Below are 23,288 nucleotides of genomic sequence, written 5' to 3'. Positions count from 1 at the left end.
TGGGAATACTGATGAAACCCAGTGAAACATGTAAGAAACCCCCATGGGAGTCTGGATCATCCCTCCATGGCTCGATGCAGACGTCGTCTTGCAAGAGAGAGACGTGGAACGTGCCGGCGCCGCACACCAAAGAGCCGAAGAGGCATGAGCATCACCCATAGATAAGCACGACCCGCACGCGCGCAGCGCAAAGATCCCAAGCCCGAAATGGCAACCGCTGCCGACACCGCCGCCGCCGCAAAAGCAGCCGACGCGGTGGCCGCCGTGGCGTCGCGGGACCACCCCGCGTGCTCCCAGCCGCTGGCCGGCCGCGTGGCCATCGTGACCGGCGCGTCGCGCGGCATCGGGCGCGCCATAGCCACCCACCTCTCCTCCCTCGGCGCCAGCCTCGTCCTCGGCTACGCCTCCAGCGCCTCCTTGGCCGAGCAGCTCGCGGCCTCCCTCCTCCCCCCAAACTCCGCCATAGCCGTCAAGGCCGATGTCTCCTCGGAAGCCGGCGTCAGGTCCCTCTTCGACGCCGCGGAGTCCGCCTTCGGCCGCCCGGCGCAAATCCTCGTGGCCAACGCCGGGGTGCTCGACGATAAGTACCCTTCCCTGGCCGCGACCGCCACCGCCGACTTCGACCGGGTCTTCTCCACCAACGCCCGCGGCGCGTTCCTCTGCCTCCGGGAAGCCGCGAACCGCATCCCCCCCGGCTGCGGCGGCGGCGGCGGGGGCCGGATCGTAGCGGTGACGTCCTCCGTGGTGGCCTCGCTCCCCGAGGGCTACGCGGCGTACACGGCGTCCAAGGCGGCCGTGGAGGCCATGGTGCGGACCATGGCCAAGGAGCTCAGGGGCACCCGGGTCACTGCCAACTGCGTCGCGCCGGGGGCCACGGCCACCGACATGTTCTTCGCCGGGAAGAGCGAGGAGACCGTGAGGAGGGTTGCCGAGGGGAACCCGATGTGCCGGATCGGGGAGGCTGGTGACATCGCGCCCGTCGTCGGGTTCCTCTGCACCGACGCCGCCGAGTGGATCAACGGCCAGGTCATCCGGGCCAACGGCGGCTACGTCTGAAACTCTGAATGTCTCGTGGTATATCTCGAGTAAAATGCACTGCAGTTCCTACAACTATACGCGGTGTGTCAAGTGAGTCCTAATTCTATCAAAGTGCATATTTGGATCCTAATTCTTTTTAAGTTGTTCACGCGTGGTCCTAATCGAACCCAAACCGCTGCTGACCGGCCAGGTGGCAAGTTGACTGTCACGCTGGCTAACTGTGTCGAGTTGCTAGAAAATGCAAATAGGTCCGGCCTTTCCATTTTCCAATTTCAAACAGGATGGAGAGAATCGGGGAAGGACCTCGGGATGAGTAAAATTGAAAGATTGGACCTATTTGCAATTTTCAGCGGCCCGGCAATTAGCCAACTTGGAAGTCAACTTGCCACCTGGCCGGTCAGCAGTGTCTCGGGCGCGAACAACTTACAAAGAATTAGGGTTCAAATATACACTTTGATAGAATTAGGACTCACTTGACACATCCCGAATAGTTTTAAGACCTACGGTGCTTTTTACTCGTGTATCTCTGAGGTCTGCTGGCTGGATAATAAGTACTTCTGGATATACAGTAGCAGAAATCTGAAGAAATGAATTTGAGAATGTGCAATCCGCTTTATGTAACGGTATTGTAGACTTGCGGATTGATCTGATCTCCAGTCTTTAAATATTTGACAAATCAGTGAGTAGTAGTCTTTAAATATTTGAATACACCATATACCAGCAATACACACACACGGTGGACACAATTTTTGGTGTCTCTACTGTCAATGTGCAACAACACGGCAGCTGCAGCAGCTTCTTGCTCCTGCGCCTCAGTAATTTACAGTAGCTTTAATAGCGTCCAGGATCTGCAACAGCCAAAGATATCTGGATCAGCAGAGAGCTGCACACCAAAGCACAGAAAGATCAAATGATCTGGCGGGAAACCCATTACCTTGTTCTTTGTGGGCATGTAGAATGGTTCATAAACAAGGGGGAAAGGCGTGTCGAGGCCGCAGACCCTTGCGACCGGCGCTTCTAACTGGAACAGATCAAAATTCAGCAATTGTGAGTATTTGTTCTTACGTGTTCCTTAGTGCTGTTAAATGGTTGGGAGATTCGGTGGCCAACGTACCCTCTGGAAGCAGCGCTCGGTAATGGAGGCAGCGATTTCAGCACCAAACCCTCCGGTGATTGGGGCCTCATGGCTAACCTGTGAATAGTTCTTCAGACTCAGATGACAACGATGGTGGAATTGAAATTAAGCACAAAGAGTTTAACGTACGAGAAGCTTTCCGGTCTTGCTGACAGAGGCTTCGACTGTTTCCTTGTCCCACGGAATCAGTGTTCTCAGATCTATGAGCTCACAGGAAATTCCATCCTGGAGTGTGATGATGTCAGGTATGGTTTATGAAAAACTGATCGAGGTGATGAAGAGATAGGAGTGAATCAAGATGGTAACCACCAAGAAGCAACATGAAAACACATGTTTCATTTGCATTAAATGGTATGGATAGCCAGCAATGACCTTGGTATTGTTGCTATTCGCTAAGGCAGGTCAGAATGTTCAGCTATAGTCACAATCGAGGTATTGATCAGCGTCATTCATTAAAAAACAAATGCAACCTGTCTTCCTAGACCTAGACGAACATGTGCGTTCCGAAATTCAGAATCCTATCAGTGTTTTACCCACAGTTTGATGTTCATACATAATCAAATTCAAGTAGCTCAAAACCTTTCTCCCGTTTTTGGTTGAAGGCAAAACCAAGTTCATATTTAGTTATTTTTACTTTACCAAGATTACTACTATGCTAGATTTTACTATAAATTTGGGCATGAAAGCATTAAATGAATTTTGTTTTAAGAACTTGTATAAACTACTGACCTTTGCAGCATCTTCACATGCTTGTTCCAGCACTGCAAGTTGAGCTCCCCAACCAACAAGTGTTATATCACTTCCTTGGTGAATCACCTAAAGTATAAAAATTGCATAAATATTTTGGTTTCCTTATGACCAAAACAATATACAGGATAGTCGCACTCGCACCTCTGCTTGAGATAAGGGCAGCATATAGTCCCCCTCAGGAACATCTTCAACAGACAAACGGTACAACCACTGTAAGAAAGAGATAAAAGTTGCCGGTGAGTGACTTGAAGAATCTGCAATGAACATTTCACTTTCCAGCAGGGCTGTTCTCATGCAATCATCCCAGCACACGATATATTTAAGTCTTAACCCTGTGATGAACTTCTTTCAAATGTTTGCTCTACCTTTGGTTCGAAAAATACAACTGGGTTTGGGTCACGAATACTGGCCAACAACAATCCCTTGGCCTCATGTGGACTTCGAGGTATGACAACCTGAAATTTGTGCTTTTTTCTTAGTAGTCAGGAAAACAACAGTATGAATCTTATATGCACCTGTGGGGAAGAATATTCTGAAGCATCATTTTTGACTAATTTTAGGGTACAATCTGAGCATCTAACTGAAACATGCATATCTTGTTGCCACACTTGCAAAAAAATGTCCAGTATAGGGGGTACTGGAAAATGTTAGCTTGATATTTCTATAGTAACAGATTTTACAAATAAATTTTATACCTTAATAAGAAACCTGGTTTGCACATGTGCCCTAACTATTTACTGTAAAAGGATTACACTCCATGAAGACAGACAGTGCATTATAGCCTTAGAGGCACATAGTACAAACATTACCTTCAGGCCAGGAACATGGCAGAAGAAAGCTTCTGGTGACTGTGAATGATAGTGGCCACCATGCCCAACAGCACCATATGGAGATCGAATTGTTAAACCTAGAAATGATGGTATTATGATAACTTCAGGATGTTTCTCCATTGAAAAACATAATTCAGCATGGAATGTAGAAAATCTGTTTGAGGGGAAATTAATCACCTCCGCAGTTGAATTCATTTCCACTTCGATATCTGAATTTAGCTGCTTCATTGACAATCTGCATCAGAAGTTGTATGAATAGGTTGGAACACAACATGTATCAATATAATATAAATTCAGTCAACTTGGCTGTAGTCAAGAACAAAAATGGTTTTACAATTGAACGCAACAATTTCAATTCAGAGTCCACAGTTGAGGATAAAGCATTGTAAAAACATGCAGTAGAAGAATTTTACTAACAAAGGAAGGTTCAGTAATCTCCTGCAAGTTGCAACAAAGAACTAATGTACTTCCTGCAAGTGAGATACTTCATAATATCTCAAGTAGGTAAAATAACCCAGTCGACTCCACATAACAACTATTTTTAGAAGTGTCTACTATCCATAAGGGGAGAACTCAAGTAGGTAAAATAACTCTGAATGAATCGGAGACATGCCTGATCAAATGCTGGAAAGATATAATCCGCAAACTGGACTTCAGCAATAGCTCTATTGCCCTGCATGTTGAAAAAAGGACAAAACAATTAAGTCTTCCATTGTCAAGATCATGACATATGATGGAAATCACATGTAATACATCCAGACTCAGATTCAATGGAATCTTTAGGCTGCGCAAGTTCATATGACATGAATCATAATTAGTGTTAAAATATCTGCTTTGAAACTGTGCAACTTGTCAATATAAACCGTTATAGGCAATTTAGTACTGAGTAAATCAAGAAACCTGCAAACTGATATTAGAAAAGAAAAAAATAAACATGCCAAATTTTCATGAGACTCACCATTGCTGCTAGGCCAATAGCAAATCCAGCAATACCCTGTTTGAGAAGAATTGGTCATGAGAACGAGGCGGATCAACGAAATACTAGATACTGAATTATATGAAGGCCCCTACTATTTAAGCCAATTGAAGTTTGGTATAGTGGGTTCAAACGTAAATTTGGTAGTGAAGAATAGCAGTAGCAGACTGATAACAGACTCTTCACATTTTAGTGTAGTATTGCCATAAAGCTTCAGCAAGTATGCCAAGTAAATATGCACCTGTTCGCACAATGGTGTATTAAACACTCTGTTTCTTCCAAACCGATCAGCGAGCCCTGTTGTGCAGCGGAACACGCCTCCAAAACCCACGTCCTCTCCGAAGACATAAGAGCTGCCGAAATGAAAATCGCCTTCAGTTCACTGGACAGTGTGTATAACAAACTCAAATGGATCATAATATGGATGCCATTGCCGGCTCCTAGACTGGATTATGAAACAGCACGATTCAAGATACTCCTATACAACAGTCCGCTATACATTTCATTATTATACTTGATAAATATCAAAACCAAGTATAAATCCTGTGACTTTGGAAACAACTGCTAAAATTATGTCACTTGAGATTACATTATTAGCTGCCTCATGCATCCCCAATTATTCTAAGCTCCTACTGCCCTGTTACAAGACAAAGCATAACAGGGCGTAAATCAAGAACAGGCCGGCGGGGGATTCAGACTCACCGGGGATCGGTTTCGAGCGCGATGTGGAGCGCCTGGTTGACGGCCGTGAAGAGGTTCACCGCCTTCGTCCCGCCGCCGCCTCCGCCGCCCTCGCTCCTCTCCGCCACCCCCGCCGGAGCAGCAGCGGCGGCGGCGGCAAAGCCTCTGCTTCCTCCGATCCCCGCCGCCGCTCTGCTGTTCCTCCCCAACTCCCTCAGAGCCGCCTTCGTGGCCATCGAAGGTTCCTCCTCTCTGCTCTGCGCTCTCCTAAAGTGGGAGCAGTACTTGTAGCAGCAGCAGAAGAGAAACAGCCGATGCGTAAGCTAGCTTCTTGGACCTGCAATTGTGAGTGACGTGGAGAGATAACCACACTCTGTCTGTGTCTGGCGGGGCGATTGGCACTGTGGCACTGAGTAGAGACGTGTGCTCCGTTCACAGCTTGAAGCGGGTCTCTGGGTCTGCGACCCGGGTAAACGGGAAGGCGCGCACGGCCGCACGGGAGCACGTCTGCACGTCCAGTCCAGTAGTACTCTGGTTGGGCAATATCGGGTCAGGGTTAGCGGGTCAACCCTGTCTGTAAGGCTGGTTATTAAAAGTTCCTAAATGTTTTCGCTTTTCTGCTTCATACATTGCTCGAGTGTCCGACGATCCCACGTTTCAGGATTCCTTTTCGTCTCAATTATTCACGTTTTTTTTCCCATCGAGGATCATCGCGCCATCCTTGTGTGGTTGTGGAGTTAAACCTGAACTAGATAGAGCAATTTTTTAGATTTTTGGGTGAGTTGTTCTGGCCAACCGTCTATATTAGGTGGTTCGGGGCTGAGATTTGTTAGCGCGAGCGACTTTGACGTCCAAAGCGAGCCGAATCGGTTCTCCTGGGTGGGCGAGGATTTCTTGGCCCGACGAGACAAGCTGGCCCTCGGAAGCTAGTATTTTTTCACCCTACCAAACGCATATCCTAACTCATATCTAGCAAGGGCAGATCTAACATGGGCTAGCTCGCCTGGTAGAGAGAATTGTAGATTTGGGAATTGGGTCTAGAGGCGGCGCCAGTTGTGACAGGGGAGACTGGTCTGTGGTGCGGTGTTGGTAGAAGGGAGTCAGATGAGGATTTCATGAAGGACATAATCGAGGAGAAACATAAGTAGGACCTCCCCGTCGATGGCAATTAAGAAGGTCACCGTGGTGAAGGAGCAAGGATTAATAACCTATGGAATTCTATCGGTGATGGTAGTGGCTATGCACCGTGCGTTTGGTGTCCTTGGCATGCAAGAGAGGGGGGCGGCGAGGATGACCATGGCAACGGAATCAAAAGGGTGTTCTCCATATGCCACCCATGAGACAAAGTGAGGCATAGAAATGCGTTGGTTGGTGTGGAGGTCGACGAGTGTATGGCCTCTGGTCTGGCGATCGGCGAGGAGGAGCGAGCTGCCATATATAATATGAGCCCAAGAAGCGCGAGCCACCAGTGTTGTGCCCGATGAGGAGACGGTGGGTATCTCCGCGAGGAGGCAATAGAACTCACCCCGGAAAGGGTAGATCTAACATGATTTAGGTCGCCTGGTAGAGGGAATTGTAGATCTGAGATTTGAGTCCAGAGGTGGCGCCATTTGTGGCAGATGAGATTGGTTTGTGCTGCGGTGTTGGCAGAGCAAAGTCGGCGGAGGATTTCATCGAGGACATAATCGGGGAGAAAGGTGAGGAGGACCTCGCCGCCGCTGCCAGTCATTAATTAAGGGAGGTTGACGGTAAAGTTTCAAACTGCCATCAATTTCATGTAGCCCATGACGGATCTTCAGACCGTCAACTCAGAAATCAGAATCATCACAGACAAACTCATTTCTTGTAGTGTCTTATCGACCGATGAGGAGGGAGGACCATGGTGTGACGGTATGGTAGAAGGAGCAATGGGAGATGGCGCCGAGGCGTATGCAACGGCGGAACAGCCCTATACCGGTCATGACACATAATTGACATTTAGATGTGGTCTACAAGGCTGGCGAGGCATGCAGTGGGCGATATCGTGACCAGGAGGTCCATGGGAAGGTCCTTGGCACTACTACAAAACGGTCTATATCTCACGGCCTATTAGTAACGGGTCCCGTGCGACCGTGAGTGATGAACTCATTACTGTCGGTCGCGGTTCCAACCGTCACTGAAAAACAGACGGGGGTCTGCCCGTCCCCGGCCAGCCAAACATCAGTGACGGTCGCACGAGGCGACCACCACTGATGTCCCATCATTCCCCACGAGAATCATCAGTGACGGTTGTTGTATGGTCGACCGGTAGTGATGAGTGGTACATCATTAACGGCCGCCCGAACGCACCTGCCACTAAATGCCCGATAGACATCAGTAACGGTCGCTTGTGGCCCGACCGCCACTGATGTTTTGTACATCACTCGCGGTCGCCTAGATAGCGACCGTCACTGATGTTGCCTCTCTTATCAGTAACGGTCGCACGTGGGCCGACCGACAATGATGATCTACGCCATTTAAATAGGTCGGACAAAGCCGCAGCTGGTCGCGCTGTGCGTCTTCACTGACCAGCTGCGGCCACTTCCGCACCCGGCGCCGGTGAAGCCATGTCGAAATCAACCATGGCGGCAGCCCCCAGCTGCAGGTATCATCTCCTTCCTCCTCTCCCTTCTTCCTCTCTCCCCCGGCCGGCCCCAATCTCTAGATCCGGCCAGCAGCCACCGGTGAGGTCCATTTTTTGAGCTCCGGTCGTCGGTCACCGGTGAGCTCCCTTTTTCGAGCCCCGAGCTTCCTTCTCCCTTGCGAGCTCTCTCTCCCTCCTGATCTTTCTCTCCAGCCTCCAATTTCTCTCTGAATGTCTCCAATTTCAAATTTTTAGTTAGCCCCTTAACCCCGATTAATTAACCCCTTAATCCTCTTGTTAATTATTAGGCTAACTATTTTGCTTTATGTTTTTCTTGTGTATTGTGTTGTAGATTGAAGGACCGTTTTTGGATGTACGCCACAGAAAGAATCAATGCTCGTTGGATAACCGAATGGACGGTCTTTTTTGAAGTCGCCAAAGGTGATATGAAAAGAAAAGGTCTTGTGATGATATGTTGTCCATGTCGCAAATGTGGAAACACATCCATGATGAAGCGTGAAGATGTTCAGATGCACGCGCTGGCATCGGGTTTTGTGGAAGGTTATTCACGCTGGACTTGTCATGGGAGGATGCGGTTGATGTCGGTAGTGGCAGCGAAGATTTTCATGGCCTGCAGTATGATCTGGCAAATGATTCTGAGGAGAAATAATGGTCGATGAGGAGGCTAATGTGGAAGTGAAGGAGCTCCACGTGGCAGGATTGCCGAAATGCTAGATGACCCGTACCTACGGGACCAACTGGAGGACCCCGACGATGAGGCAGAGTGTGCGAAGTTCAAAAAAAAATTGGAGGACGCAAACACACCCTTGTATGATGGAGCTGCCGAAAACAACGTGCTCGAAGTAACGCTCGAATTTCTGAGACTGAAGGCAGCATCATGCTGGTCAGACAAGGGCTTCACAAACTTGTTGAGTTACCTTGTTTCGGTTTTTCCACAGCCAAACAAGTTGCCCAAGAGCACATACGAGGCAAAGAAGATTACATGCCTGCTTGGATTAGATTGCCTGAAACATCATTCATGTCCAAACGACTGCATGGTATACATTGGAGAGTACGAGAACCATGAGACTTGCCACATATGCGGTGCATCGAGATACAAGAAGAAAAACACCAGAGCTGGCGAAGACGATGGGGAAGAAGTGATGAAGGGTAGGCCGGCAAAGACTGTCTGGTATCTTTCAGCAGGTGGCCAATTTGAGCGTTGGATGCAGAACATTAAGGACGCGAGGGACAGCTAAAAGATAGCCAGACCACAAGGTCGACACAGGCTGGTAGCGTCCCTCCTACCTTATCTCTCTTGGGTGCCGCTAAGTCCATTGGTGGACGCAAGATCGACGACAAGTACAAGGCAGAGGAGCAAAAGGATTGGGACAATAGGAGGAAACATAAAAAGAGGGGGCGCGGCGGCAAAACCAGCAAGGACTTCTCGAATGTCAAGGAAGATGAGATGCACCATGTGCCTGACATAACTGGAGTGTGGGAAGACAATATGCCTGACGTTCTCATGAAGAACCCCCGTCAAGGCCAGAGATTGGAAGACGGGTCCTATTTCGTGGCTAGGGAGTTTGACTGGTGCTTATTTACTATCCTGGAAGACCGATGCTCACCGAAGAATCCCTACGTGCCGTGTCAAGAGAGATGCAAGAGATTCATCATTTCTACATGCAAGCATCAGCTGCTTCTCAACAGCATGCCCAATAAATCAATGTTCGAATCCCACGAGACTATTGCTTCTTTGACCAAGAAACTGGGGCATTCAGAAACGTCATATAACCTTTTGTGTGGAGTTCAACGAACTGTTCCACCTCTTCAACCGCCAAAAGCTTGATGTCAACCTGTTAAGGCTGTGGTTTGCCTACCAAATAAGGGAAATGCGGTGAATGAAGATTACAAAAGTAGCCATACTAGACCCTGCGGTGTTCAACTACGGTGACATCGGTCTAGAGCCAGAAAAGGAGCACTCAAGAACTCTGGCGACCAAATACGTCTGAATAAATACGCTGACCACGACTTTATCCTCTTCTTCCTTAATTTGGAGTAAGTTGAATTTCATATATGGAACCGTTTGCTTTTTCTAATTCAATCTTTCTTATACACCCTTAGTTGCTAAGTTTGTTTCTTTTGAAAACAGAGACCATTGGGTGACACTACTCATTTGTTTGCCTTGGTCCGCGGTATACTATTTCGATTCACTACTTCGCCCGAAGGGTGCTCGAGCTCGCCACCGGAAACCAATCAAAACACTCATTAACACTGCTTGGAAGGTTGCGAGCACGCAAAGACTAGCTGGCAGAGGCTATCGCAACGAGCCTCGCCACAACCACAAGTTCCCTTGCAATCAACAGCCGCCCGGCAGTGTGTACTATGGATACTACTGCTGTCACATCCTTATGGACAACGCCAGCCTCTTCAAACCTGAGCGGAAGGGGTCAATCACAGCTGTGGAAGAGTACTGGTGGGCCCGAACGAAAATGGCACACAGACCTAATTGGATCATGTATAGCATTCAAAGGGAGTTCGACCATCTCATCAACAATGAGGTCATCAAGCCGAGTGGGGACTTCTTCGAACGCATGGAACCCGTGGTTACTAGGGTTCTCCCACAATAATAGCTTCAAACTTGACTTTGCTATGAAAATTTTAAACTTTGTAATCAATGTCGTGAAGTGAACGTTGCATGAGATACATTTGTATGCTTTAAATAATGTGTATGTTGTTTTAATTCGAATGTGTATTTTCTATATACATGCTGTGTATTTTCTGTTCATATATGTGTTGTATATTATGTGTTCTGGAAATAATTTAATTGTTTTTTATTACCGAAAACGTATCATCAGTGATGATTCCAATCATCAGTGACGGGCGCGTAAACATGACCGTCACTGATGATGGGAATCATCACTAACGGTTGGGCCGCCCACCACTGATGATTGTATCATCACTAACGGTCGGAGCGACCATTAGTGATGATGACCGTCGTCATCACTAGAACTCAGCCCTAGAAAGGGCAGATCTAACGTGGGCGCTAGGTCGCGTGGTAGAAGGAATATTAGATCTGGGATTTGGGTCTAGAGGTGTTGCAACTTGCAAGTCGACAGCTGCCCTGGTGTTACCCTTAAAATTCTTCAACGCCACTTTTTTTAGATGAAGCTCAAGGCATACAACTGGATCTGATGGGTCATATTTTCGCACATTATTCATACCATTTTCTGGGTGCGATTGCAGATACAAAAAAAGCAATATAAGGAAGATGGTGAAAAGCTAGTAACTATTCACTACACTGTAACCTGGTGTTGGTTTTGGCATAGAAAGCAACAAATACGAATACTTACAATGACATACAACCTCTCCAAGGAAGGGAAGTACTTGAGGAAGTCAACAAACACGTCAAAGTTGGCGCTAGCAGAGTCAAGATACAAAAACTTCATGGCATGCATTTTGGTTGTCCAGCTGTTATCAACCTTTCCCTTGAGAACATGAATAAACAAGTGTAAATAAGAATAATAGCCTAGGAATGTCAAATACGCGATTGACCATGCTGCTATCTAAACAAATAATTTGATTCCAAGATGGAGTGTGTACATGCTATCAGATATTAAACACAATATCTTCGGTTTAGATGCCTTAATTACTTGGACGATCGCATGACCACCTAAGGCATTAAATGATATTAATCTCTCAAGGCAAGGGACATTCTTGATGACAAACTCCTGAGAAGTGTTCGGTGGAGCATTGAAGGTGATGCTCCTAATAGTTGGGGAGTTCATGCACAGGCGACCAATGATTACATTGTGCAATGAAAAGTTATCTAAAGTTGTGCATTCAGAGAGCATGTTGTGGAGAGAGTCCTCAAAGATGATAACGTCCAACAAGATGAGCATTCGATCCTGGAGAGGTGCGGAAGGTCGGGCATGGCAAGGTGATGGTCAACCATGAGGTTGAGAGGTGGGGAGCACCAAAGGGGAAGCCAACAACAGGAGAGTACATGTGTGCGCACGCCGTCCCAAAAACCAGTACAAGGCCTTTGGCTAATTAATCATTCCATGATGTGAGACAAGCTGCCACCAGCCGGTCTTATATAGCTTTGGAGAAAATGTCAATTTTCAGCAGAGGAACAAAGGTCGTTATAATTAAATTCTTGATTTTTGAAGTTGTAACACTTCTCCATTTGTATTGCCATGGGTTTTACACATTTTTGTTCGAGATGAATATGTCTGCCCTGCATTTTTCATATTATATATTATCATGCAGTGGCATGTGTTTTAAACTTCTGTTTCATCTTATATCTGCAGTTTTAACACTTCTCCATCTGTATTGGCATGTGTTTTAAACATTTTTTTTCGAGCTTCATATGAGTACATTGTATTTATTGATTTTATATAGCATCCCGCAATGTCATGTGTTTATATATTTGCTGCATCATATAGTTGAAGTCTTAACACTTTTCCATTTGTATTGGCGTATGTTTTACACATTTTTGTTCAAGCTGAATATGTATACACCACACTTTTTAGTTTATATAACGTTGTGCAGTGTAATGTGTTGGAAACATTTGCTTCATCGTATATCTGAAGTTTTAACACTTCTCCATCTGTACGGGTGTGTGTTTTACAAAAAAAGTTCTAGCTTAACATGTGTACACTGCATTTTTTTTATATACTATAATGCAACGTCGGATTTCCTCAACGATCTCCTTGATGCCTTCTTGATCATCCCAATTAACATCTCTACGATGGGTAGGCTCTTCGTCCTAACATAACCATCAACATAATAGGTCTCATATAGCTTTGGAGAAGATGTCAATTTTCAGCAGAGGAATAAAGGTCTTTATAATTAAATTCATGATTTTTTGGTTGCTAAGATCATTTTTGGATCGAGCATTTGTTTTATATTTTAGTTAGCACATGCCTCATGCTTAAGATTGGTGGAAGTGATCGATGCTTCAGCCTAACTGCGAGGATAATACAAATGGGATTGAAAACATTTAAAGTAACTCCTTTGTGTATTGTGTTCCAATTTTGTATATGCATCTGCCCCCTTCCGTGTAGTTTCATTTGTTTTAAACATTTGTTTCATTGTACATCTGAAGTTTTAACACTTATTCATCTGTACTAAAGTTTTAAGACTTCTCCATCTGCACTGGCATGTGTTTTAAACATTTTTGTTCGACCTGAATACCTGTACAATTTTTTTATATTGTATACTGCAGTGTCATGTGTTTTACATATTTGTTGCATCATACATTTGAAGTTGTAACACTTTTCCATTTGTATTGCCATGGGTTTTACACAATTTTGTTCGAGATGAATATGTGTGCCCTGCATTTTTCATATTACTCCCTACTTCCCAGAAAAAACGTCGTGTTACCTCATCCCAAATACCAAGGCCGGTTTAAAGCGCACACTAGGTAATTGCTGAGCTAAAAACGCTTGGATTTAATCAATCCTGCATGCACGCCTTAACTGCCTGCGCTCTCTTTCCTCGCACCCCCCAATCAGCTCTGCATGCATGCGGTAATTAATTCTGACGCTGGCAAGCAAATCCAATCAGATGCTCGCATGGCATGCGGAGAAAATCAAGGCTGTGTAAATGATCCTTGTGAAAGCTAATACGACATTTATTATGAAAAAAAGCTTAAAATCTAAAAAGACACTTAAACTGGGAAGGAGGGAGTATATATATCATGCCGTTTAAACTTCTGTTTCATCTTATATCTGCAGTTTTAACACTTCTCCATCTGTATTGGCATGTGTTTTAAACATTTTTTTCGAGCTTCATATGAGTACACTGTATTTATTGATTTTATATAGCATCCCGCAATGTCATGTGTTTTATATATTTGTTGCATCATATAGTTGAAGTCTTAACACTTTTCCATTTGTAGTGGCGTATGTTTTACACATTTTTGTTCAAGCTGAATATGTATACACCACACTTTTTAGTTTATATAACGTTGTGCAATGTAATGTGTTGGAAACATTTGCTTCATCGTATATCTGAAGTTTTAACACTTCTCCATCTGTACGGGTGTGTGTTTTACAAAAAAAGGTCTAGCTTAACATGTGTACACTGCATTTTTTTATGTACTATCATGCAACGTCGGATTTCCTCAACGATCTCCTCGATGCCTTCTTGATCATCCCAATCAACATCTCTACGATGGGTAGGCTCTCCGTCCTAACATAACCATCAACATAATAAGTACAAGGGATCCGTAGGTACAATAATAGGTAGAAAACGAAGAAAAACTTAATGGACTTGCTGTTACCATTGGGTCTTGTTGAAGTTGCTTGACATGATGGAGTTCATCCGGGGTGATCATCTCGAACTCATCATCGTCGCCCATGCCTTGGCACCAACTTAGGCGGATTGTGAAAAGCTTCCAGACCGTAGCTTTTGCCTCCGGTCCAAGCTGGACGAACAATAATGGGCTTATGAAGCACCAAAGCTTGTGCCAGCCAGCTTGAATCTGCAAACAATGATAAATGAAGCATATGTTTTCTCTTCTCTGGTAACAATTAACCCAAAATTCGAACAAAAAAGGGAAACTAAAAATGATTACCTGCTGGCGTCTAATGGACTCGATCCGCACCATGGATTTTCCACGTTCAGTAAGTTGTGTGTACTCCAGTGGGACGATAACCCTCCAGATGGGCTGCCAGCCTTTCTCATCCTAAGGGCGACCAACAATTAGGGCTATTCAATCGATTGAATCCAGTCCAACTAAAAGAACTAAGCAAAAAGTGGAAATCGATCACAAAATTAGGTCCATTCTAAATCGATTGCAAAACTAGGGCTATTCTAAATCGATTGCAAAATTAGGGCTATTCTAAATCGATTGAAGCCGTTGTGCAACTAAACGTGACTGCAAAAGGTGGAAATCGATTGCAAAATTAGGGCTATTCTAAATCGATTGCAAAATTAGGGATATTCTAAATCGAGTGCAAAACTAGGTTATTCTAAATTGATTGAATCCAGGCCAGCTAAAAGCGACTGCAAATAGTGGAAAGATTTAGAAAGAACCCTAAATATGGTAACACAGATCCACATTCACGTATAATCAGAGATGGGGAGGGATCGTACCTCTCGGATTATACGGTCGGCCACCACAAGACCTCAAAAGTGAGGGGATCGGTCGTGCACCTGGATTAAGACCACGGATAAATTAAAAAGGGGACCGAACGTGCGCCACCACAGGACCACGGAAGCAAGGGGAATGATTAGATCTATACTAATCATTTTATATATGATGTTTTAACACTTGTCCACATGTACTAAAGTTTTAACACTTCTCCATATTTACTGTCATGTGTTTTAAACATTTTTGTTCAAGCTCAATATCTGTATTTTTTTTATTTTGTATAGTATACTACAGTGTCATGTGTTTTACACATTTGTTTCATCATACATGAAGTTGTAACACTTCTCCATTTGTACTATCACGTGTTTTACACATTTTTGTTCGAGATGAATATGTGTGCACAACATTTTTTTTAATTTTATATAGTATTGTGCAGCGTCATGTTTTTAAACATTTGTTTCATCGTATATCTGAAGTTTAACACTTCTCCATTTATAATGGCGTGTGTTTTACAAACTTTTGTTCAAGCTTTTGATTTTATATAGCATCCCGCAGTTTCAATGTGTTTTAAATATTTGTTGCATCGTATAGTTGATGTCCTAACCTTTTTTCCTTGTGTATTGGCATATGTTTTACACATTTTTGTTAAAGCTGAATATGTGTACACTGCATTTTTTATTTTATATAACATTGCCCAGTGTCATGTGTTTTAAACATTTGTTTCATCGTATATCTGAAGTTTTAACACTTCTCCATTTGTACTGCCGTGTGTTTTACACAAAAAAAAAAGTCGAGCTGAATATGTGTAAACTGCATTTTTTTTAAATTTTATATAGTATCCTGTAGCGTCATGTTTTTAAACATTTGTTTCATCGTATATCTGAAGTTGTAACACTTCTCAATTTGTATTGGCATGTGTTTTACACATTTTTGTTTGATAATATGTGTGCACTGCATTTTTTTTCAATTTTATATAGTATCCTGCCACGTCATGTGTTTTAAACATTTATTTATTTATATCTGAAGTTTAACACTTCTCCATCTTCACCGGCATGTGTTTTACACATTTTTGTTCGAGGTTAATATTTGTGTACACTGCATTTTTTATATTTCATATGGTATATCCTGCAATGTTATGTGCTTTAAACATTTCTTTCAGCATATGTCTAAAGTTTTAACACTTCTCCATTTGTACTGGAGGGATGCGCTAGTCGGTGTGGAGGTTGATAAGTGTATGGCCTCTGGTCTGGCGATTGTAAGGCCTCACGAAAATTGAAAATATATATAAAAAGTTAAGAAAAAGGTTCACAAATGAATGTTTGTTCATGTGCTTAACGTTGAGGCACTTTAGTGTTTTGAAAATATATAAATCCGTGCAGCGGCGGATCCAAAGCCAAGAATCTGTGGGTGCATCCCTTTAAACTTTGGTTATTTTACATTTTTCTCACAAAAATTATAATAATTCAGTGTGACTTCATAAATTAAGTGGTTCAGATGAACCCACATTTCTACATGTGGATCCACCATTAGATTCGTGCTACAGCGCTTCCGCGTGTAAATTTTCATCAAAAAAAAATTGACCCATAAAAATACTGGAACAAACAGATAACTTAAACTATAGAATTATTTATTAGCCCTTGCTTTTTTTCTTCTTTTCTTTAGGCCATAGAACGTTATTTTTGTAATGCAGTTTGGCAGTTTCACATGTATAGCATGAAGTGCATCCATAAATATATTTATGCTTTACGAGAACTTCCAAGTGCCCCAACCGATATGGTGTGCACCCACGTTCGAACATGTGACTTTTGCCGGGTGTTTGTATACTTTTCTCATGAGAATATGCGTATATACTCTCTTACTTTGATTGGCACTCTGTGTCTAAATTAAGTCTTGTTTTCTCTTTCGGAAATTCAGCCTAATTTTCACCATTGAAGACATAATTATAGTCCTTTTACTTGTGACGTCATGTTTGTCGGATGGAAGTGGATAATTGTTTCGGTGTTAAGATATGTATTCATCAATAGACTGACTCATGTAATGAGTTCATCGACATTCAAAGTCGTCCATGACTTAATCAAGTCTTCCGTAAGTGTTACATGAGTGCGCGTGGGGTGATGTCTTTTATTTTTGCACAAAAAGCGTGGGGTGATGTCATTACGATGTTGTTATACTCGGGGTTTTTCTCAACGCTCGAACACATAACTATAAGCACTATGGATCCACTCTCACGAGTTACTTGCACGGAAGAATATATGTGCGGCCTTTTTTGCGGATATTCTTGTTAGGGCTTTTCCCCAGGAATGCATGAATTTTATAAGTATGAGTAAAATTTATTTTTGAGCCTTTTTTAAGCCCTACTAGCTGTGTTGGTACCTAAAAGTCGGTCTTCATTTGAAAAGGTAGGGAAAAAACTGGATATCATGATATTCAAATGATATGCATCTATTATGACAGATAATTTCAATTCAAAATTCATCCAACGCAAAACAAAATAAAATTTTCATATTCAAATGCCATAAAATTCACTAAAAATGGTTGTTGTGCTCAAATTGAGCGAGTGCAGCAGATACATTCAATGGAGTCCAATCGATAGATAGTTTACTATACAAGATTTCGCAATCAATGAAGTCGATCGTCTTTAGGGAGATAAAGTCGTTCATTCGTTCAAAGTTTTCTCGTTTTAGTATTATTGCGCATAAACATGTAATGTAATAAGGTTGCGAGCGCACTAACCGACGTGATGCAAACTCTCTATTGTTCGGTGGTGCTCCAAACTTTGCACGCAATCTAGTTGCCAGCTAGCGATTTTGCCACGCACAACAATGCTTAATGGAGAGCCCTTTCCATTTGAAAAAAAAAGACAACATGTTGACTTCTAATTTCTCACCCTTTTTCGTAACCAAATTCCCGCCTCTCGACAAGATTTGTTTTTCCCGTTTTACCCCTGCAAGGAAATAGCCAAGTCAAGAAAAATTGGGAGAGAGGGGGAAGATATTTCCTCCATGGAACCAGTGGCTCTCAGCAATCTACCTCTCCTGCACTCCAAGCACGCTCCCCCAGCGCTACAAGACAACAAGAACTCAGGAAAGATCGTGCCCAAAGCTTGCTCGCGGTACCTTCCAACCTCTCTCCCGGGATCACGAGCATTGATCGATCGATGGCGGCCAAGGTGGCGGCGCCGCTCCCGTTCCGCCGCGCCGTGCGGGGCCTGCCGTTCGGCCGGCGGTCGCTTGCCGGCGGCTGCGGCGGCAGGAGCGGGCTGGCTGGGATGGGATGGAGCAGTGGAGCCGGAAGGCTCGTGGCGCCGGCGTGGTTGCCGCGGGCGCGTGGGAGGAATAGTAGGTCCGGCGGCCGCGGCGGCGGCGGCGCTACCAGGGAGGACGAGCGCGTGGAGGAGGAGGAGGAGGCGGAGGACGATGCGGTGCTGATAATCGACGGGGAGGAGGATGAGGAGGAGTACGACGACGATGATCTGTCTGGGTTCAGAGGGCTCGTTCTTGATCTCTCGTACAGGTAAAGCTTAATTCACATCCTTCTCTCATGTCACGAGATGATCATATATTCATACTCATATATAGCAATATGTATCATTCTTTGTTATTACTCCCTGTAATCCTGTTTGTCAGCAGTAAAAAGACCCCAAGAGAAAAATCACCATATGTACGCTACGATCTGAAAAATAAACACGGTAGATCAATTTCCTCACAAAGAAGAAAACATGCTAGATGATCAATAGTAGTACACGAACAAAAGCCATAATGAACGGTAACATAAGTTCTTTTTAGTTTTCAATCTTGAAATGTTACTGAAATCACTCCTTTGATATATCTCAGGCCGGTCAATGTCGTCTGCTGGAAGCGTGCGATCTGCCTCGAATTCATGGAGAAGGTTAGCTTTTCTACTGCAACCAGCACTGAACCACCAACTACCATATCATCATTCCAATTAAGCTCATGGTTTTGGTCGTGTGTTGATCAAAATATCTGAGTATTATGTACATCATCAAACACATTGTTAATGCGATGATCGTTTTAGCTATGCAGGCCGATGTTCTGGAGTACTACGATCAGACAGTCTCTTCTCCCAGTGGATCCTTCTACATCCCTGCAGTTCTCAGGGTATGTATAATGTATTCATGATATGTTAGTTTGTGAAATAAAATTATAGTAGTTGGTATCATGATCTTCATGACTCCGTTGTTACTGTTCTCCTTCAGGTTCCGCAGCTGCTGCAGGTGGTAAAGAGAAGAAGAGTTAAGCAGTGCCTTAGCCGGAAAAACATACTTTACAGGGATGGATTCAGTTGCCAGTAAGCACTGCACTTTTTATAAGGCCAATTTTTTTTTGCCTTGTATGATTAGATTATAGTTATGTTTTCTTGGAAAACTGTATCTCCAATATGTGAGTTATGACTAGCCTATATGGTAGCTTTCAGCCTCAGAAAAGATGAAGGGTTCAAACGAAGTTGCACAATTACAGCTGAATTCCTCAAGAAGAAGAAAACATGCTGACAAGAATACCTTTTTTTATCATTCGACAATCTAGATTTTATTGGTTGCATTATGTGCAGGTATTGCTCTTCTGAAGATGATCTCACAATTGACCATGTCATCCCGACATCACGTGGTGGCAAATGGGAATGGGAAAACTTGGTATGAATGCCCACTATTTCTACACTTTTATCATCATTTCTCAAATCGAGCAACTGGTCACAGAAATGAAGGTTTCTTGGAAAATTGTGCTTCTAGAGTACTGACAGTTGCAGGGTCTTACAAGTTATTATACCATCTCTGAATTGGTAGGTAGCTGCATGCTCGAGATGCAACTCCAGGAAGGGTCACAAGACACTGCTGCAAGCAAACATGAAGCTTCGCAAGGTCCCCAAGGTCGGTGACAATGTTGCTCTTCTTGATATAACTGCAAGATTAGTGAAGTACAGTTACCAAACTGTCCATGAATATGAACTGTAACTCTTGCTGAATTGCACTGCAGGCGCCAAAGGAATTCGACATCATTGCGGTGCCCTTGACGAAATCCGCGTTCAGGACGATCAGGAGGAAGCAAGGGCTGCCTGAAGAATGGCTGCAGTACCTTGCCGGATCGTCTCCATGATCAAAGAGCTCTTCAGACCGGAGTTCAGACCTTAACTAGTAGCCACCTATCAATGTGTATATATTACCAGGGTCTCCTGCCAAAGATTCATCCCTGTGACTCTGTCCTCGATCCATCCCTGTTCTGTACATACCTACCATCAGTAAATAAATCTGTACATGCCAACTGATTTTATCAGTAAATAAAGCAAAGATACTGACCTGAATATATACATTTCTCATGCACTTTGATTTGATGTTTCTAGTTCTTGAGAGAAGAGAATGACTGGAATGCTGCTAGAAATGAAACAAATTAATAAAGGTTGGCATGGCCTGGAAAGTGGGCCTGACTCTCTGACATGGAAGATGCCAGGCCCAGCCCAGCATATTCAGAAGAGCCTGTTAATTTCGGTCTCTCTGCCCTGGCGCGCGCAAGGCATGTGTGGCCTCCGTCTTCTGACATCTGAACTCCAGCCGTCTTGGCGCCACGCCACACAGCCAAAGATGAGCCACAGAAGCATCCATCCATCCTCCTCCTCATCGCTTCCTTGCAGCTCCTACACCACCAAGAGATTCCAGAGAACTGCTCAGTGCGCAATTCCTTGAGCTAGCTTAGCCAGCCATGGCTCTCGCCCACCAGATCACCAACAGGCCGCTCCTCTCCTCCCCGCCCCGCCTCCCGAGAACCGCCGGCAGCAGCAGCAGCAATGCGCGGCCCCCGCCGTTCCTCGGGACGCAAACCTGCTGCCAGCTGAGGCTGCAGCAGCAGCAGGGCGCGGCGAGGAGCTGCGCCCCCGCCGTCGTCGCCCGGGCGTCGTCGGCGCAGGCGGAGCCCAAGTCGGGAGGAGGGGACGGGGGAGGAGGAGAGGATCCGTACGAGGAGTACGAGGTGGAGATCCTGAAACCCTACGGGATCAAGTTCGCCAAGGGCCGCGACGGCGGCACCTACATCGAGGCCATCTTCCCCGGCTCCTCCGCCGACCAGACCGGCAAGTTCACCGTCGGCGACAAGGTCCTCGCCACCAGGTCAGTCAGCCAGTCCTTTCTCCTCTCTTGATCATCCTTTCCTCCCACCACACAAGCCAACCCCCACAGCGATTTCGAGAGTTCCATGGTGCTAATTAACTGATGGGGAATTTCGTCAGTGCCGTCTTTGGAGAGGAAATCTGGCCGGCGGCAGGGTACGGCCAGACCATCTACTGCATCCGCCAGAGAGTTGGTCCTCTCTACATGAAGATGCAGAAGAAATTTGGTAAGGACTGTTAGTTTAGCTAGTTATCTGCTTGAGTATATGATTATTTGTAGGAGTGTCTATTTCTCGGTCGCCTAAGAAATAGTTATTTTTCAGTTGACAACCGTAACCATCCAATTAAGATTTTCTTATCCATCTGACCTGCGTTAATCTTACACGAACCTCAAACTGAATCAAAAGGTTGTTATCATCGACTAAGAAATAGCAAAACCGTTATTTGTAAGATAGACATGATCATAGGTTCATAAAATTCAGAATATGCTATCAACTTAACTGAGTCTAGGGAAATGGGATGATTCTGGCGACCTCTCCGACAAGGAGATCATCAGGGCTGAAAGGAACACTGGAAATGTCAGCACCAAACTCAGAGAGATTCAAGTAAGTGTGACTTTATGCCTTTTTGTGCTCCAAGAGCTCTGCAGATTTCTAGCTTAATTGTGCCGTTTCTCATGGCGGTCTCAAATTTCGGCTGCAGATGCAAAATTACCAGAAGAAGATGGAGCAGAAGATCCAAAGAGAAGAGGACCTCCGAATGGGGTTAAGGCTGTATAAGTCAGTGGAACACTGAAACGTATGCTGCAATGAGATTGCTTCAATTTGAAAACTCTGTTGACTTGTTCAGAAAAATATTTCAGGGATGGAAAGTACGAGGAGGCGTTGGAGAAGTTCGAGTCGGTGCTGGGGTCAAAACCAGAGATCGACGAGGCTTCCGTAGCCAGCTACAATGTTGCATGCTGTTATTCGAAGCTCGACCGGGTTCGCCTCTTTACTTGTTGTTCACTATAAACAGCAATACTACAACGTCTGCCACTGAATACTCACACGGATATGCTTCCTTGGGCAGATACAAGCTGGCCTTTCTGCACTGGAAGATGCCATGAAAGCAGGCTATGAAGACTTCAAGGTAAGTAGAACACAACTGTTTCACAGAGTAACAAATTCCATGGTTCATAACATTTGACAGGCATCTTACTTGATTCCTGAAGACTATTCGCACCGACCCGGATCTCGCAAACTTGAGGAAATCAGAGGAGTTTGACCCCCTTCTGAACAAATACGACGAATCGTTCATCAATGAGAGTGCCATCAATGCCATCAAATCTTTGTTCGGATTCGGCAAGAAGTGAGCGGTTGGACATGGATGCCGTTAAGAGACGTTGCCACTTCTGCCCGGTCTTGCGGTTTGCACACTTGGCCACGCGGTCCAATTTTTCTCACTCTGCCACTAGTTCAAAAACAGTAGTCTAGTTTGTTCTTGGTGAGACTTCGGAGATATCTCCAGGAGAGGTTTCGGCCTTCCCTTGTACTCTGACCATTTGACGGACATATACACTTCGTGCATCCAAATGACAATCCTCCATATGCAAAGGAAATATGTTATCGCCAATTCGCCATGCTTGTAATGTGTAAGTTATCCAAAATATGTAAGTATCAACCAGAAAGTGGAAATATTTTCTGCTGAACACCAGCGCCAACTTTTGAGTGAAAACTCTCTTTACCTTCTCAGTTCCAGAAAGTTTGCAGCGTGAATATTTGTAAACGCTACTTGCTGACTGAATATATTCGAGTCATTAGAGAAAGAACTCTGCCCAGGGTTGTTTTCGTAAGGGCTGCTGAGGCATAACATGCAAACCCTTGGTTTTCATGTGGTGAGTTATATGATGTATCTTTCCCAGAATCCCCATTCCCAGGAAATCCTTCACACGCGGTTGAGCCTACCGCTGATGAACTCGTCGAACAGAATCTGGACAAGGTGGATGCGCATATACGTCTTCGACTCTTCGTCCGCTGCCATATTGAGGCTCATGACAGTTAAAACCTTCAAGTAGGGTC

At 44.6% G+C, this 23,288-nt stretch overlaps 4 protein-coding genes across 4 annotated transcripts; 3 read left to right on the top strand and 1 right to left on the bottom strand.

Annotated features, from left to right (window-relative positions):
- The first annotated feature begins 114 nt into the window (after positions 1–114).
- On the top strand, positions 115–1,714 carry LOC100822781 (NADPH-dependent aldehyde reductase-like protein, chloroplastic). Its single transcript, XM_003557480.4, has one exon. It carries the CDS (start codon positions 208–210, stop codon positions 1,054–1,056), a length of 849 nt encoding a protein of 282 aa, XP_003557528.1. The 5' UTR covers positions 115–207; the 3' UTR covers positions 1,057–1,714.
- On the bottom strand, positions 1,680–5,781 carry LOC100822469 (2-oxoisovalerate dehydrogenase subunit beta 1, mitochondrial). Its single transcript, XM_003557479.4, has 13 exons — positions 5,432–5,781; positions 4,971–5,082; positions 4,712–4,747; positions 4,367–4,426; positions 3,931–3,988; positions 3,733–3,830; positions 3,289–3,378; positions 3,065–3,133; positions 2,903–2,989; positions 2,303–2,398; positions 2,153–2,230; positions 1,973–2,059; positions 1,680–1,886 (listed from the first exon to the last, which is right to left on the bottom strand). The coding sequence occupies exons 1-13, from the start codon at positions 5,644–5,646 to the stop codon at positions 1,851–1,853; spliced, it is 1,122 nt and encodes a 373-aa protein (XP_003557527.1). The 5' UTR covers positions 5,647–5,781; the 3' UTR covers positions 1,680–1,850.
- A 12,348-nt stretch (positions 5,782–18,129) lies between these two features.
- Positions 18,130–20,449, top strand: LOC100822155. Its single transcript, XM_003557478.4, has 7 exons — positions 18,130–18,627; positions 18,948–19,002; positions 19,158–19,232; positions 19,331–19,422; positions 19,684–19,765; positions 19,916–19,999; positions 20,106–20,449. Exons 1-7 carry the CDS (start codon positions 18,272–18,274, stop codon positions 20,223–20,225), a joined length of 864 nt encoding a protein of 287 aa, XP_003557526.1. The 5' UTR covers positions 18,130–18,271; the 3' UTR covers positions 20,226–20,449.
- A 237-nt stretch (positions 20,450–20,686) lies between these two features.
- Positions 20,687–22,961, top strand: LOC100821847 (protein MET1, chloroplastic). Its single transcript, XM_003557477.4, has 7 exons — positions 20,687–21,229; positions 21,349–21,455; positions 21,739–21,833; positions 21,931–22,007; positions 22,091–22,211; positions 22,300–22,359; positions 22,442–22,961. Exons 1-7 carry the CDS (start codon positions 20,826–20,828, stop codon positions 22,580–22,582), a joined length of 1,005 nt encoding a protein of 334 aa, XP_003557525.1. The 5' UTR covers positions 20,687–20,825; the 3' UTR covers positions 22,583–22,961.
- The last annotated feature ends 327 nt before the right edge of the window (positions 22,962–23,288 follow it).

Source organism: Brachypodium distachyon, chromosome 1, assembly GCF_000005505.3.
Source record: "Brachypodium distachyon strain Bd21 chromosome 1, Brachypodium_distachyon_v3.0, whole genome shotgun sequence".
Taxonomy (NCBI): domain Eukaryota; kingdom Viridiplantae; phylum Streptophyta; class Magnoliopsida; order Poales; family Poaceae; genus Brachypodium; species Brachypodium distachyon.
The sequence above is the reverse complement of the archived record's forward strand: the minus strand, read 5'-3'. Positions and strand labels throughout refer to the sequence as shown.